Source organism: Oryza sativa, chromosome 5 (assembly GCF_034140825.1).
Source record: "Oryza sativa Japonica Group chromosome 5, ASM3414082v1".
NCBI classification, from domain to species: domain Eukaryota; kingdom Viridiplantae; phylum Streptophyta; class Magnoliopsida; order Poales; family Poaceae; genus Oryza; species Oryza sativa.
The window spans coordinates 23,684,286-23,700,093 of record NC_089039.1 but is presented as its reverse complement, the minus strand read 5'-3'; the positions used below and the strand labels follow the sequence as shown (position 1 = coordinate 23,700,093).

Below are 15,808 nucleotides of genomic sequence, written 5' to 3'. Positions count from 1 at the left end.
TTGCTAGTCACGACACAAATGGTCCCATCCGAAGAAACTCAAATTAAATCCCCAAGGAGGGAGAAGCGTCAGACTTGAAGCTAGGAAATGAAGCAAAATGGAAGAAGTCCCTCCAAAGTCCGGCCTCCTCATTTGCTCGGAGAGCTCGCTCATTCTACTCGGATAATCTGATGCCTTCAACTTCTAGGTTCAGTGATCAGATCCCTCTCTATCTCGTTCCATTTCTATTATCTGCTTCTTGTTCAGCATCGATTTTATTAGAAGTACACCTTGGATATCTGTAACACTTAGCTTGATTTGTCTTCAGACAAGACATCCATGGAAGGCGCCATGGTCAACCTCCCAGGGAGGCTTGATGAACTCCTGCGTCGTCACGGCAACATCCTGCCCAAGGGAGCAGACCAGGAGATACCGCTCATCAGGCAAGATATTGAGGAAATAACCTCCATCCTCCATGGTCACCACAGCGATGCCACGGAACTGGAGGACTACCATGACATGGTGGTCAGGTGCTGGACGAAGGAGGTGCGTGAGCTGTCCTACGACATCGAGGACTGCATCGACCAGTACGAGGATGCAGTCGAGCAGTACGAGCACGCTGCCACCGTCGGCCGGTATCCAAGCGTATCTACGATTCGCCGCCGTAAGTTCAGCCGGCGACCTGTGGGGAGCAAGACTCCTCTGGTTCCAGAGAAGCTAAAGCAGCGCCTGTGGATGGCAAACAAGATCAGAGAATTCAGCCTTCGCGTGCAGGAGGCGCTTCAACGCCACGCCATCTTGTACAGCAGCGACCTCGGTGGCATAGCCAATACTAGTGCTGGGCATCCCACGCTTTGCAGAAAGCGTGCCGATGGCGTCCGGCATGTCGGTCTCGATGCCGCCATTAACAAGGTCCAGGAGTGGCTGGCTGATGGAGAGAAGAAGCTAAAGGTGGTATCCATCGTGGGAGTTGGAGGAGTTGGCAAGACCACGCTTGCCAACGAGCTGTACCGCAAACTTGGACGGCAGTTCGAGTGCCAGGCATTTGTGCGTTCTTCTCAGAAGGTTGATATGAGGAGGCTTCTCATCAGCATGCTCTCACAGGTTCGCCTGCAGCAGCCACCTGACAATTGGAAGTTGCATAGCCTGATTTCCAGTATAAGGACACATCTGCAAGATAAGAGGTGCGTACAGTATTGCCTTGTGATACAAAGTACCTTTTTTTTTGTAGATAATGGATAAACGAGTCGCAATGTCAAAGATACGCAAAGCCCAAATATATATTATTATAAATGCTCCATGCAGTAATTATCAGGACTTAGGTTAATATTAGCAATATATTTATTGTACAACATATGTTTTTGAGGAAAATATTTGGCAGGTACTTGATCATAATTGATGATTTATGGGATATATGCACATGGGATATTATTAAGTGCACACTACCAGATGGTAATAGTTGCAGCAGAATACTGATCACGACAGAAATTGAAGATCTAGCTCTGCAATCTTGTGGTTATGAGTCGAACTATATTTTCAAGATGAAACCACTTAGTGAGGATGACTCAAGAAATTTATTTTTCAGTACAGTTTTTGGTTCTCATTCTAATTGTCCTCCAGAACTCTGTGAAGTTTCGTATGATATTGTAAGGAAATGTGGTGGTTTGCCGCTAGCCGTTGTCACTATTGCAAGCCTCTTAGCAACTCAGCTTGAGAAACATGAGCAATGGGATTATATAAACGAGACCTTAGGTTACAGTTTGATGGCAAATCCTAATTTGGAAGGGATGAAACAACTATTGAACCTTTGTTACAACAGTCTTCCTCAGCATTTGAAGGCATGCATGTTATATCTCAGAATGTACCAAGAGAATAGCATAATTTGGAAGGATGATTTGGTGAATCAATGGATAGCTGAAGGTTTCATCTGTCCTAGTGAAGGGCATGAAAAGGAAGAAATTTCAAGAGCCTATTTCAGTGAGCTTGTTGATAGAAAATTTATCCAGCCTGTACATATCAATGACAATGGTGAGGTTTTGTCTTGTGTGGTTCACCATATGGTACTCAATCTTATTACATACATGTCAACAGAAGAAAATTTTGCTATTGCAATAGACCACACACAAGCGACTACAAGGCTCGCTGACAAGGTTCGACGATTATCTATTCACTTCGGTAATGTAGAGGATGCAACTCCACCAACTAATATGAGACTGTCTCAAGTTCGGACACTTGCCTTTTGCGGGGTCTTGAATTGTATGCCTTCTATTACGGGGTTTCAACTTCTTAAAGTTCTAATTCTACATTTCTGCGGTGATGAGGACAGCATCAGTTTTGATCTCACTGAAATTTCGGAACTTGTCCGACTGAGATATTTGAAGGTCACCTCCAATATCACCTTAAAAATGCCAACCCATATGCAAGGTCTACAATATTTGGAGGCACTGAAAATAGATGGAAAAATAGATGCAGTTCCATCAGACATCGTTCATCTCCCAGGCTTGCTGCATCTTAGTCTACCTGCTAGGACAAACCCGCCCAATGGAATTGCTCACATGTCATCGCTTCGAACACTTGGATATATTGATCTCAGCTGTAACACATCAGAGAATCTATGGAGCCTTGGTGAGCTGACCAATCTCCAGGATCTTCAGCTCACCTATTCTGCCATACATTCTGACAATCTGAAGAATAATATGCAATACCTTGGATCCATTCTGGGGAAACTCCCTAATCTCAAATCTATAACTCTATCACCTGTAGGCTCTTCTTATGCAAATACTCTGCATATTCACAGTGCTACAAGCACGAGTGTATCTGTTTATGGCTGGAGCAGTGTGTCCTCCCCACCAGCTCTTCTTCAGAGGCTTGAGTTGTTACCATGTGTTTGCATCTTTTCTAGCCTTCCGAATTGGATTGGGCAGCTTGGAAATCTCTGTATTTTAATGATTGGGATTAGGGAAGTAACAAGCTATGATGTTGATGTTCTTGGAGGATTACCTGCTCTCACTGTTTTGTCACTTTATGTCCACACAAAGCCTGCAGAAAGTATTGTCTTTGATAATGCAAGGTTCTCAGTCCTCAAATACTTAAAGTTCAGATGCAGCTTAGCGTGGATGAAATTTGAGGCAGGTGCAATGCCTAATCTCCGGAAGCTCAAGCTAGGTTTTGATGTCCACAGAGCAGATCAGCATGATGCTATACCCGTTGGAATCGAAAATTTGTCAGGACTTGAAGAGATCACTGCAAAAATTAAGGTCGATTTTACTGCTGGTGATCTTTGTAGAAGATTTGCAGAGTCAGCTTTGACTGATGCCATTAGGATGCATCCGGGACGTCCAATTGTCAACATACGGTGTGTAGATTGGACCTTTGATGATAAAGATAATAACAATGTCAGGACACGAGATGAAGAACATAGGACTACTGAAAAACAACACCTTATTGTGAAAGAAGGCTTGAATGAGAAATCTGTGGTTCTACAAAAGGACCACGGGGAAGGAGCATGTAAATCTGTCGAAGGAGAAAGGCGCGGAGTCTTAACGGCAGGATCATGGTGGCGTAGGCAGCCCCAGTTCGAGCGTTTTTATAAATCTGCCGAAAGCAGGTATGGATTAATTTGTCACTAAGATACTCTAGCCCTTTATACAACACTGCCATTTTATTATGAGCCATTGTGCTAGATTATCACTGTTAACTCAAATATAATCTATAACTTTGGACTAACTAGTGGTGGATCCAGGAAAGTTTGAGGTGTGCCCACGCACTGAAGAGCAATGTGCAATAGTCTTCCTTCACATAGACACAAAATAAAGTTTGCATTCGATTGATTCAACTTGATCTAAGTCTACGAATCGCAAAAAAAAACACATCTCTAATTAATCTTTCAACACCCTGATTTCAGTTTACAGTGAACAACTAGGAATTCATACTAGAACACTGCTGCGGAAAATTCAGGATTGACAAACTTATAGTACGTATTAGGTCGATCATATACAACGAGTATAAAGTTAGGTTTTTAAGAATATATCAAAATAAAATTTGTGATCAACTTATGACCAACAGACCATGACATCCATATACAGCACCACATATATTTGCTTGCCTAGCTAGTGATTCAGGCTTTCTCTGACATTAAAAATCTGATTGATGCTTTGATAGAGCTGACGACGGCGGCGGCGGCGGCAGCATCATATCTGGAGCCCAAACTGTTCCCATCAAGAACTTCACCGGCGGCTGGCCGGCTCCGCCGTGGGAGGAGGGCTCCGGGACGACGATGCCGCCGGTGTACATCAATGAAGGCGAGTACATCAATGTCATCTACTACTCGCCCCCACGTTCGTCTACGACGACGTCGTCGCAGGACGAAAGTACTGAAGCCAGCGAGAGGGAGAGATCCGGATCAGGAACAGGAAGCAGCGAAGGCGGGTTTTACGGCCCGACGTTCCAGGCCGTCGGCCGCTACCTCGACCGCAAGTTCGGGCTAGACAGAGAAGACTGATGCCGGCCGCCGGCCGGCCACGCCATTGATGTGATGGTATACCTTGCATGCATGCGTGCATGTGTCCTACGGATACACATATCTACACGCGCGCTTTCGTCCATGAGAGCATGTACAATAGCATACTATAAGTCAGTTATAAACACATTTCAAGAAGATAAAATATGAGAGAGAAAAGTAGTGGACTATAGATTTGTAGCCAGCTGCAGCACGAAGATGTATGTGTGTATGACATATGTGACAAGATATTAGTGTAGTATATATTTATAGGTAACTAACTAACTATTGTATGCTTTGTATAGTGTTGATGTGTAACGTCCTCGTCCTGTATTTTAGAAGAACGCTCGCTAAAAGTAAGTATACTGGAGTAGCTAACTAAGGCTGCGTTTGGAAGCCTGGCTTCCCAACCCAGGATTAGGGGTGGGCATTTTGTCTAACCGAAAAGTTCGGTTCGGTTTCTCGGTCTCTTAGAAATTTCGGTTATCAAAAACTCGAGACCGATCGGTCCTGAACAAAACTGAAGACCGAACAATTCGGTCCTCGGTTAGTTCGGTTCAGTCTCGGTCATGACTGAACTAACCCGAGCAGAAGTCCTTAGAAATTAGAACCAAAAAATTCATAAAATACAAACAGCAAATATTTGATTGACAAATCAAAAGCAACTCAATAGATCAATAGATAGACGAAGCATCTCAGCATCTGCACACGCGACTAGCAAATTAAAAATATTCAGAGAGACAAAAAAAGGCGGAGGCAGGAGCTGGCTGGAGACGATGGCGGCGTCGAGCCAGAGGCGGAGGTGGAGGTGGCTCGCTGTCGCTGGAGGCGGCGTGGAGGCGGATGCGGCTCGTTGTCGCTAGAGGCAGCGCCGTCGCGCCAAGGCGGAGGTGGGCCACTGGAGGCGGCACCGAGGTGGAGGCGGGCTGGCTGGACGGCGGAGGCGGTACGGTGGCGCGATGGAGGCGGCGCCGCGCCGGTGCGATGGAGGAGGCAGCGTGACCGCGGGTCTGCGCCGCGCAAGGCCGCGAGCCCGAGCGCGATGGATGGGGATAGATGGCGACGCGGTGTTGTAGCTTGCGGTTGCAGTTAGGGTTGAAAGTGTTTCGGATAATTTCCGACCGACCGGACCATTTTTCGGATACGGATAGTTTCAGTCGGATATATCCAAAAATTTTCGGATACGGAAAAGAATACGGATATTTTTTTGCGGATACGAAAACGAATATGATATAGATGATATCCGTTGGAATCGGATAACGGTCGGAAAGTTTCTGGTTTTTTTCTGACTTACAAGAAACCCTAGAAGTCTCCAATCTCCATCCATTCAGATCCAGTCCACTCCCAGTCTCCCACCGTCCAGTCCCAGACAGAGTCCCACAGGCGCACGATTCCTCACCTCCTCATCGGCCGGCGCCGCCGCGGGGCCAAGCCGTCGTCGCCTCCTCGCTGCGGGGCCAAGCCGCCACCGCCGCCGGGACCAATCGCCTCCTCGCCCAGTCGCCACATCGCCGCCGTCGGAGCAACCCACGCCGGCTCTGCCGCGCCCCATCGCCTCCTCGCGCCGTCACGCGCCACATCGCCGCCGCCGGGCCAAGCCAACGCCGCCGCCGCGGCGCCCCATCGCCTCCTCGCCTGCCTCACCGTCAAGCCCCAAGATTTGGTATGACTTGTAGAGTCCTCACTGATTTGATTTGTAGAGCTCCTCACTGATTTGATTTTGTTTAGTGTATATGTGTTATGTGGCAGATTTGTGATGAATTCCTCTCATGCAAGTAGCAGCAGCAGCTTCAGCTTATGCAGTGCGAGTGTAGCAGCATTGCAAACACCAACTCAGCATTGCAGACTTCAGAGTTTAGACTAAAAAGATTGGTTGACATTATCTGGCATGCCTAGTAGTGCTTTGCCTTTTCACTTCACATGATGATGGATGGTATTTCATAATATCAGTGTGTGCAAGTTTGTGGTTGTTTATTATTAATTGCTAAATTTTGAAAATGTTGATATGTCCTATTAGAAAAAATAATGAGTTATATTTCTTCGTTGATTTGTGATGCTTAGTTTGAGAGGTTTTTATATTCCGATTAATATTCGTCACCGTATTCGTTTCGCTTGCTCCGTATTTGTATTCGATAATATTCGATTATGTTTTCATATCCGGGTATCCGTATCCGATTCTGATTCCGAAAAAAAAAATGAAAACGAATACGATATAGCTAGTTTCCGACCGTATTCGATCCGTTTTCATCTCTAGTTGCGGTGCCTCTGTCTCTGTGGCTAAGGGTTGAGTTCCTCTAGGGTTTGGTTTATTGGGCCTACTGGGCTATAATTTGGTTTTCTCGGTTAATTCGGTTAGCATTCGGTTAGCCGAGGCTAATGACCGAATTAACCGAATAAATTTCGGTCTTTCAATTGCCGAGATCGAACTACTAACCGAATTTCTCGGTCTCGGTCTTTTCGGTTCGGTTTTTCAGTTCGGTCTTATTCTGCCCACCCCTACGCAGGATGTGCGCCTGGAAAACGGAGCGATCCATTAGTGTGCGATTAATTAAGTATTTGCTAAATTGTTTTTCAAAAATACATCTATATGATTTTTTAAGCAACTTTCGTATAAAAACTTTTTTAAAAAAACGCACCGTTTAGCAGTTTGAAAAGTGTGCGTGCGCCTGGAAAACGGAGCGATCCATTAGCGTGCGATTAATTAAGTATTTGCTAAATTGTTTTTCAAAAATACATCTATATGATTTTTTAAGCAACTTTCGTATAAAAACTTTTTTAAAAAAACGCACCGTTTAGCAGTTTGAAAAGTGTGCGTGTGGAAAACGAGGAGTAGAGAATGGGAACAGCCAGTGCCGAACACAGCCTAAGTATCTAACTGGAGTGTGTCGAGAACTTGTACAACCTGTAGATTATTGTGCCTAATCTGTGTGCTGTGCGTGCGTGATGCCGTGTGCTACCATTCTCGATCAATCTCTATGTGCTGCTACTTACCACCCACCATTATATATTTATATGCTTGTCATATATCCGTGTGATTGAATTGCAAGTTTGCATGACAGGCGATATATAATATACTAGTAGTTAATATCCCGCAGGTTGTAGCGGGGAATTTAAAATACTTCAAAGAAAACTAAAGAAAAAATAATACATCAAACATTAGAGGGATCCAATAACTATTAATTTTCTAGATATCATGGTTCAATGCATATTTAGCTAGCCCTCGAGCCCTCGTCGTTGCCACTTACCACCAGCTGCCCACTAGCTCGCAGCTTCACATCACCACCCCCACTTCGCGGCAGGCACGGCTCCTTCTACGTCTTTGTTTTATACATTCACCGTCGTCTCTGTGGTATTGCTAGTAGGGTTGGAGCCAGAAATTTACTAACTCTAGTGCTCAACCAATGCATTTTGTTGAATCTTTAAATTTTCCATGAAATTTGAAAAGGATTTGCAAGGGATTTAGGATACAAACCTAGGGCTCAAGCCCTAAGCTTGTCTTCACCCTTGAGAGCCAGGCTAGCCGCCAGCCGCCAGCCGCTCTGCTTCGTCGTCACCACTCTTCGGCCGTTGATTTGCAGACCTTTTTTTTTGAGAAAAGGCACAAGGCCCAGCTTTTACTAAAAGCATAAAAGGTTCACAAATTGCTGGGGATTCCAGCTTACAAACAAAAGGCACACAGTCTGAAAAGAAAGCGAGGAACTAATGCTGATGGCACAGCAGAACAAGCCAAGGATCGACATAGAAGCATAGAAGTAAAAGTTCCATGCAGGGGACTATCCAAGAGATGTTGATTCTTCAGTTCGCCATCATCAGTTTGAGCCTTCTGTCTCGCGAATGCTGGCAAGCAACAACCCTTGTACAGTCTCCACCTCCCCCCTTAGGTTTACCGGAGCTAGCCTTTTCCACTGCGTTACAAACGAAAGAGCTTTATAAGGCAGAGAAGAAACATTTGTCATCAGTTTGTTATTAAAGACCCAATCATTTCTAATAAGCCAAATTGCCCAAAATCTAGTGGCAAAAAGAAGCCAAAGAACTTTGGCCTTGTCTCCCCTCTGTAACTGAGCCAAATTAAGCAATTCTTTCCTAGAAGCAGGGATATGCGGCCAGCTAAAGGTACCTCTCAAGATACACCCAAGAAACTGAGCAGATGGGCATCTAAACATCAAATGATCTATATCTTCCTCACTCTGACAGAGCTTGCAGTTTGGGCTACCTGGCCATTTCATCTTTTTTAACTGTTTTACCACCTGAATTCTCCCCTTAAGCATCAACCAAACAAAAGTTTTCACTTTCAGGGGCACTGGGGCTTTCCAAAGGTCCTGGATAACAATGTCTTTGACCCCCCCCAAAGATCATTTCTCTATATAACGATTTAGTTATGAATTGACTTTTTTGTCAGCTTCCAGAACATTATATCTTCCTCTGAGGTCAACTGAACTGTGCTAAGTTTTGAGTGCAATTCACACCATTCATTCAAATCCGCCTGACCTAGCGACCTTCTTAACCTAATTTCCCACCCCCCTTCTATCAACATTTGGCTGACAGACTTATCAGGGTCAGCGCAAATGCTATAAATGTAAGGAAATTGGATTTTTAAGGGCACCTCCCCTAACCAAACATCATCCCAGAACCTGACAGCCTCCCCCATTGCCAATGTTGTAGGCACTACCCAGTTTCATCCAATTCTTAACCTCATGTAAACTTTTCCAGAACTGTGAACCCCCTTCGGGAGAAGATTGAAAGAAGCCACCTCCCTGACCTAAATATTTCTTCCTCAAAAGATTGCAGCAGGGACTATTGTTCCCAGATTCCAACTTATAAATCCATTCGCAGAGGAGTGCTTCATTCATAATCTTAGTGTTGATGAAGCCCAGCCCCCCATCCTCCTTGGGTCTGCATAAGGCTTCCCATTTGATCAAGTGATATTTCTTCTTCCCTTCTAGGCTATCCCAAAAAAAATCTAGCTCTAATACTATCCATCTTATGGTGTGTTTGAGTTGGAAGCAAATAAAAATCCCATCATATACATTGGAACACTACTCAAACAAGAGTTAATCAAAATGGACTTTCCTCCATAGGAAAGAAAGCCACATTTCCAAGTTGCGAACCGCTTTTCAATCTTTGTGACTGGGATCTCCAAGTCTTTCGCTGTCAACCTCCCCTCACTAATGGGCAAGCCCAGATAGGTGATGGGTAGGGCTCCCCTATTACAATTAAAGAGGTCAGCCACCCTCCGTGCCTCCCTTTCTTCCACTCCCAAGACAATCACTTCACTTTTCTAAAAATTAATTTTAAGACCTGACATAGCTTCATAACAATAAAGTAGGAACTTCACTGTGACAATGTTTTCCTCCGAGTTTGTCATGAAAAGGATCGTGTCATCTGCATATTGTAGGTGTGTTAATCCTCCAGGGACTAGATGTGGTACCAGCCCTAGCAAGTGTCCAGCATCTTTGGCCTTATTTAGCATCTCTGAAAGGGCATCAGCCACCAAATTGAACATTAGGGGGGAAAGAGGGTCTCCCTGACACACACCTTTGTGAGTTCTAAAGAATTGATCCACCTCTCCATTAATATTAATGGCAACACTCCCCTTTGTTGTTGCTGCCTTTATCCACCCAATCCATTTCTCACAAAAACCTTTTCTTTGCAAGACATCAAATAGAAAGTCCCATTGAACCTTGTCATAAGCTTTTTTGAAGTCAAGCTTCAGAACAATACTAGATTGACCTGAATTCTTAAGCTCATGAAGCACTTCATGAAGAATGACCACACCATCTAAAATGAATCTCCCTGGCAAAAAGGCTGTCTGACTTTCCCCAATCACCTTATTAGCAACATGAGTTAATCTCAACGTCAGAACCTTTGTTAGCAGCTTAAAGCAGACATTGAGCAAGCAAATAGGTCTGAAAGCTTTGATGTTATTTGCTTCTTTTATCTTTGGAATTGAAGTAATCACCCCATAGTTATGTCTCCAAAGGTCCAGTCTCCCCTCAAACAAAGAATCCAGCATCTCTTTGATTTGATCCTTCAACTGCTCCCAAAACTCCTTATAAAAGCAAACTGGCAAGCCGTCAGGACCAGGGGCAGTATTGGTTTTCATTTTTGCTAAAGCCCTCTCAATCTCTTCCACGGAAAAAGGTCTGATTAAAAAGTCATTATCTTCTTGATCCACCCTTCCCCTATTCCTCCACATATCCTAGCTCAGGAACACTTTTGGTGGTAACTCCGAACCAAACAAGCCTTTATAATAACGGGTTATATGCTCTCTCAGTTCTGAGTTACCTTCAATCACTCTTCCATCCTCTTCTAAACTTCTAATGGTACTTTTCCTCTTTTTACCATTAGCTACTCCATGAAAAAAGGCTGTGTTAGCATCCCCCTCAAGTAGCCGTTTCTCCCCACTCCTTTCCTGCCAATAGATTTCATCCTCCTGGAAGATCATGTTTATGTTTAATTTGCAGACCTTTTTGGTTGGATATGTTGGTTCGCAAGCTAAACAAGTTGGCTCAAGGTGACAAACGAGTCGAGCTGATACATTCTGCTCATTTGGATTACGAGCTGAGCGAAGCTAGTTCGATATTCTGCCCTATTTCGATATGGATGGGACTACGTATCCGATCTGAAAAAGAATGTGGTCATTAAAATGTTTCATGGAACATTTGTTTGTACATAATGAAACAAAAAGTCAAGTTATCGAAACACGACATGTTCAACATTAGTTATTCCCTCCGTTTCACAATGTAAGTCATTCTAGCATTTTCTATATGTCTAGATTCATTGACATCAATATGAATGTGGAAAATGCTAGAATGACTTACATTGTGAAACGGAGGATGTAGTACTTTTTGACGTGTTGACATGTTGTTTAGTACTACTCCAGTTGATTTATTTTAGCTCTGACGATTCTTAGCTTGCGCACTAGCTAGGACATGGGTACGTGCTGCTGGGTGTACATTCTGTAGGAATAAGTTTACTTTGTGACCCCAAAAAGTGATCGAAATCTAATCTGTGACCCTAAACCACAAAACCGGATATATTGACCCCTCAACTCTTAAAACCGGTGCAATTTGACTCCTCTAGCGGTTTTGGAGGGCGGTTTCGCTGACGTGGCGCCTACGTGGCATCCCAGTCATCAAATAAATTTAAAAAATAATGTGTGGCCCACCTGTCAGTGACTCCCCCACGTATATCCTCTCTTTCTTCGTTGGAAGCTGCTGCGGGAGGACGGGGGGAGCGGCGATGGCTTGTTGGCATCGGGGCGCAGTGAAACCGGGGGCGGCGGTCGGCGGCTAGGACGGTGGCGGCTCGGCTGCGGAGGCTCGCGGTAGTGGAAGGACGAGGGGAACGGCGGCGGCAGCCCGCGCTGCTGCTCGTCGTCCTCGCCCTCGCGGTTACAGACGAGACGCTCTCCGTCTTCACCGAGTTCTACGGCTAGTTCCGCGCCAGATTCGATGGTTTCTTTGGATTGATTTGGAGCCATGAATGAGCGGCTCCTGATGAGCCGAGCGATTGATGTTTGTGCAGATCATGGCTGTGCTACTGACCGCGGCGGCGGCGATCGTGGACCTGGCGCACAACAGCAACCTGCAGGCGAACTGGGTTCCCATATGCATGCAGTTCCACGGCTTCTGCCAGCGAACCAGCGGCTCCGTCGTCGCCTCCTTCCTCACCGTCGTCATCCTCATGTTCCTCGTCATCTTGGGCGCCTGCTCCATCCACAAACGCTAGCTTAATCATCTTGGTGGTTCGTCGGCGATGATGCCACCGTAGCTGCCCGAGTTCGACACGAAGAACGGCGTGCCTACTTCACCGAGGCGCTGACCGACTTCCTGGGGCGCTCACCGAGCCGCCTACGACACAGGAGCCGCGCTGACCGACATCATAGGGCTAGCACGCAGCACGGGCGCCGCCATCCTCCTCCTCGGCGAGCACGAGGGCGGCGGCCTCAACTCCGGGCGGTGGGAGGCGCGGTTCGCGCGCGCGCTACGGTACTACGCCATGGCGTTCGACGTGGTGGACGCGGAAGGGCTGCCGGAGACTAGCCCCGGCGAGGGAGCGGAGCGATTCGAGCGCCACGAGAGCTTCGCCGAGTGGCGGCGGCGCATGGAGGACGGCGGTAGTTTGCGGTGGGGTTCGGAGGCGGAGGGGAAATTTATTGCCATCGTCCTTCTTGGCTCGTCGTCCCAGATGCCAACCGTTGCCCCCGGTTCCGCCGCACCGCGATGGGAGCTTGCTACCAGCCGCCGCCGCTGTTCCACTCGTCCTCCCACTGCCGCGAGCCGCCGCCGCCCTAGCCGCCGACCGCCGCCCCCGGTTCGGCTACGCTCCGGTGCTGCCAGCCGCCGCCACTCCCCTCGTCCCCCCGTCGCCGCTGCTAACGAAGAAAGAGAAAATACTACCACCGTCGCTACTGCCAACGAAGAAAGAGAGAATATAGGAGGGGAGTCACTGACAGGTGGGCCCCACATTAATTTTTTAATTTATTTGATGACTAGGATGCCTCGTAGGTGCCACATCAGCGAAGCCACCCTCCAAAACCGCCGAGGGAGTCAAATTGCACCGGTTTTAAGAGTTGGGGGGGTCGAGATATCCGGTTTTGTGGTTTAGGGTCAGATTATATTTCGATGACTTTTGAGGGTCACAAAGTGAACTTATTCCTATTGCTCTCTGTTAATAAAGAGGCCCATGATGTGTTGATGGCGCGTATTCCGGCCCAGTTTGGGTAGCGTACACTTCGGCCTGCTCAAGATTTTCTCTCTTTTCGGCGTCCCGTGGCCCAGAGGCGAGTTGCCCTAACCACCCCACCCCACCTCTCTATATAAGAAGGCGCTGGACTCTCCTGCTTCCCCCAACCGCCGCCGCCACCGCCACCGCGGCCGCAAATCTTCTCGCGAATGGGTCGCCGTTCTCCAACCACGGGAACGTCAGTCATCCTTTTTCGTTTCTTTGCCTTCCTTTTTCGTTTCTTGGTTGCTTTCTCTGTTCGTTTCTATTGACTTTGCGGCGAATTTGCTGGGAAGGAGGTGCGGCCTTGTGATGTTCATTCGAGATCACATGGCTGAGATCACCATGGCTCTCTCGGAGAGCTCTTCCCTAGAGGAAACCACCGCAGGATTTAATGCTGGACGGCCCGTCCCAATGGCCACCCAGTTTGGCTTTTCTGTGACAATCCTATCTATCATTCCATTTTTTTTAAAACTTCAGATCTATCTTGCTGTTTCTCTTGCCAAGTTTGATCTGTTTAGCATTTGTTGTGATCCTGATACGAACGTTGCTTCGACAGAGGGTTTTGATTTGGGCAGGTTCTGGAAGTAGTTTCTCAAAGCGAACGACCCAGAATATTTCTAATCTCAAGTTTTTGCCCAATTGCTTGCGCTTCAGAAGATTTTTTTGGACAATATTCTGTACAATCTGTATACGGACATTGCTGGACGATGCCATTTAGAACCAGAACCAGGAAACGCAGAGGTCGGAGAAGAGAACCCACCGCTCCCATCGCGGGGACGGGCCAAATTCGATTGGTCACAATGCAGCTAACCAAAAGGCCCAGTTAATATTTGGGCCGAGGAAGGGACGGCCCAGATTCGCAGTGATCCGATTGGTCACAATGCAGCTAACCAAAAGGCCCAGTTAACATTTGGGCCGAGGAAGGGACGGCCCATATTCGCAGTGATCCAACTAGAGCGGAATAAGTTCGTCCCTGTTTTGGCTGATGGTCTCTGTCCCACGTGGCATTGACATGACGCTTACGTGGCAATTCAACCTGAAAAATAAATAAAACTTGTGGGACCCACATGTCAGTTTCACGCAGGAATTATAAAAAAGGTGGGGCCCACGTGGGTCCCACATGTCAGTTTCACACCGTCTTTAGGGCACATCTGGTGGGCCCCACGCTGGTCTTCACGGACAGGCAGCTCCTCGTCGTCCAGGACATCGCCGCGGTGCTCTTCCCGACCACTGAGCGCGTCCTCGGCAAGGCCGACGACCTCGTCCTCCTCGTCGAGTCCCTGCCCGCCAAGCTCACGGCGCGATCGACGGCCTCGAGGCCTTCGTCGCCGGCGCCGTGGGGCACCCGCTAGGGCACGGGGCACGGCGGTGGTGGCGGCCGAGCACGGGGGAGCTCCCCATCCCATCCACTGTCTTCCGCTTCGCCTAGCTCACCCTCCGCTGCTTTGCCCGCGGCCGCGCTCGCCCGCCGCCCCTCCGCCGCCGCGCTCGCCCTCCGCTGCTTTGCCCACTGCTGCGCTCGCCCGCCGCCGCTCCTCCGCCGCGCTCGCATATTGTGTGTTAGTGGCTGGTTGCAGGAAGCAGGTAAATTAGCTAGCTAACAACGCTAATGTGCTAAGCAAGCTAATGAATTAAATATGACTCATGCATGAGTCATGCACGTAATGGCGCATATATATATATATATATATATATATATATATATATAGACACACACACATGTGAGTGTGCTCAGCCATATACACATGCTTGGCTAATATATACGTCTGCATGTTGTTGGCGGCAAACCAACAAGAAGCTAGCTAGAGGCTATAGCTGGTCGTCTCCATGCATGCATATATATGCTCGTACGAAGACGCATATGCATGCGGCCGTCTGTACCCGGCGTATATGCGTATGAGCTACTCCTATGGGCTCGGAAGGAACTCGAGAACTTGGAGGTCTTCACGGCGGACGACGGCGGCGGTGGCGGTGGCAACACTGTGCATGGCGACAAGGCTCCCGTTGACGGCAAAGGAGAGGCAGCGACTCTGGCGAAACGCGCCGACGTATCAGGTGGCCAAGAATGCGGCGTGGTCCGCGTGGAGGATGTACAGCGGGTGGAGACGCCAGCTGCAGAGATCACGAATGCCATGAAGGACACGAAGATCGTGAAGAATAAGGACCAGGAGAGAGGAGGCAGCGAGAGGGAAGAAGAGGAGACCGTCGCCATGGCCGGCACGGGGAGCAGGGAGGAAGCATTGCTGGTTCTCTTTGATACAACATGGCAATAGGGGAACCTCCTTACTGGCGGGAGCGGCGGGACGGCGGGTGCGCTTGCACTAACTCGTGGCCGCGGCGGGTCAGGGAGGCAGGCGACGCCGCCGGTCGTTGGGCTGCGGCGGCGGATGGAGTCGTGTCGTCGGTAACCGCCGGCGGGCGCAGGCGGTGAAGGGTGGTGGAGGAAAAGGGGATAGAATGTCATGTGGCGTCAACTGCTCGCTCAGAATCCCAGGAACCAAGCGCTTCGTCCCCAATCCCAAGGGCGCCCGGGGTTTGAGGCGGAGCGGGGAGGAGGAGGTCCTCCGAAGATCAAGTGCTTCAAGTGTGGCCGCGAAGGCC

At 47.9% G+C, this 15,808-nt stretch overlaps 1 protein-coding gene and 1 long non-coding RNA gene across 2 annotated transcripts; both read left to right on the top strand.

Moving 5' to 3' along the window:
* Positions 1-46: 46 nt before the first annotated feature.
* Positions 47-4,781, top strand: LOC4339112 (disease resistance protein RGA5-like). Its single transcript, XM_015783774.3, has 4 exons — positions 47-187; positions 308-1,163; positions 1,361-3,586; positions 4,141-4,781. Exons 2-4 carry the CDS (start codon positions 319-321, stop codon positions 4,478-4,480), a joined length of 3,411 nt encoding a protein of 1,136 aa, XP_015639260.1. The 5' UTR covers positions 47-187; positions 308-318; the 3' UTR covers positions 4,481-4,781.
* A 1,031-nt stretch (positions 4,782-5,812) lies between these two features.
* LOC136356727 (uncharacterized) lies at positions 5,813-6,537 on the top strand. Its single transcript, XR_010741663.1, has 2 exons — positions 5,813-6,140; positions 6,206-6,537. It is a non-coding gene; the product is annotated as an uncharacterized lncRNA (long non-coding RNA).
* Positions 6,538-15,808: the final 9,271 nt, after the last annotated feature.

Coding starts and splice junctions, on each gene's coding strand:
- LOC4339112 (XM_015783774.3), top strand. CDS start 319: ATGGAAGGCGCCATGGTCAACCTCCCAGGGAGGCTTGATGAACTCCTG. Junction 1,164..1,360: donor ACACATCTGCAAGATAAGAG/GTGCGTACAGTA, acceptor AATATTTGGCAG/GTACTTGATCATAATTGATG. Junction 3,587..4,140: donor TATAAATCTGCCGAAAGCAG/GTATGGATTAAT, acceptor ATGCTTTGATAG/AGCTGACGACGGCGGCGGCG.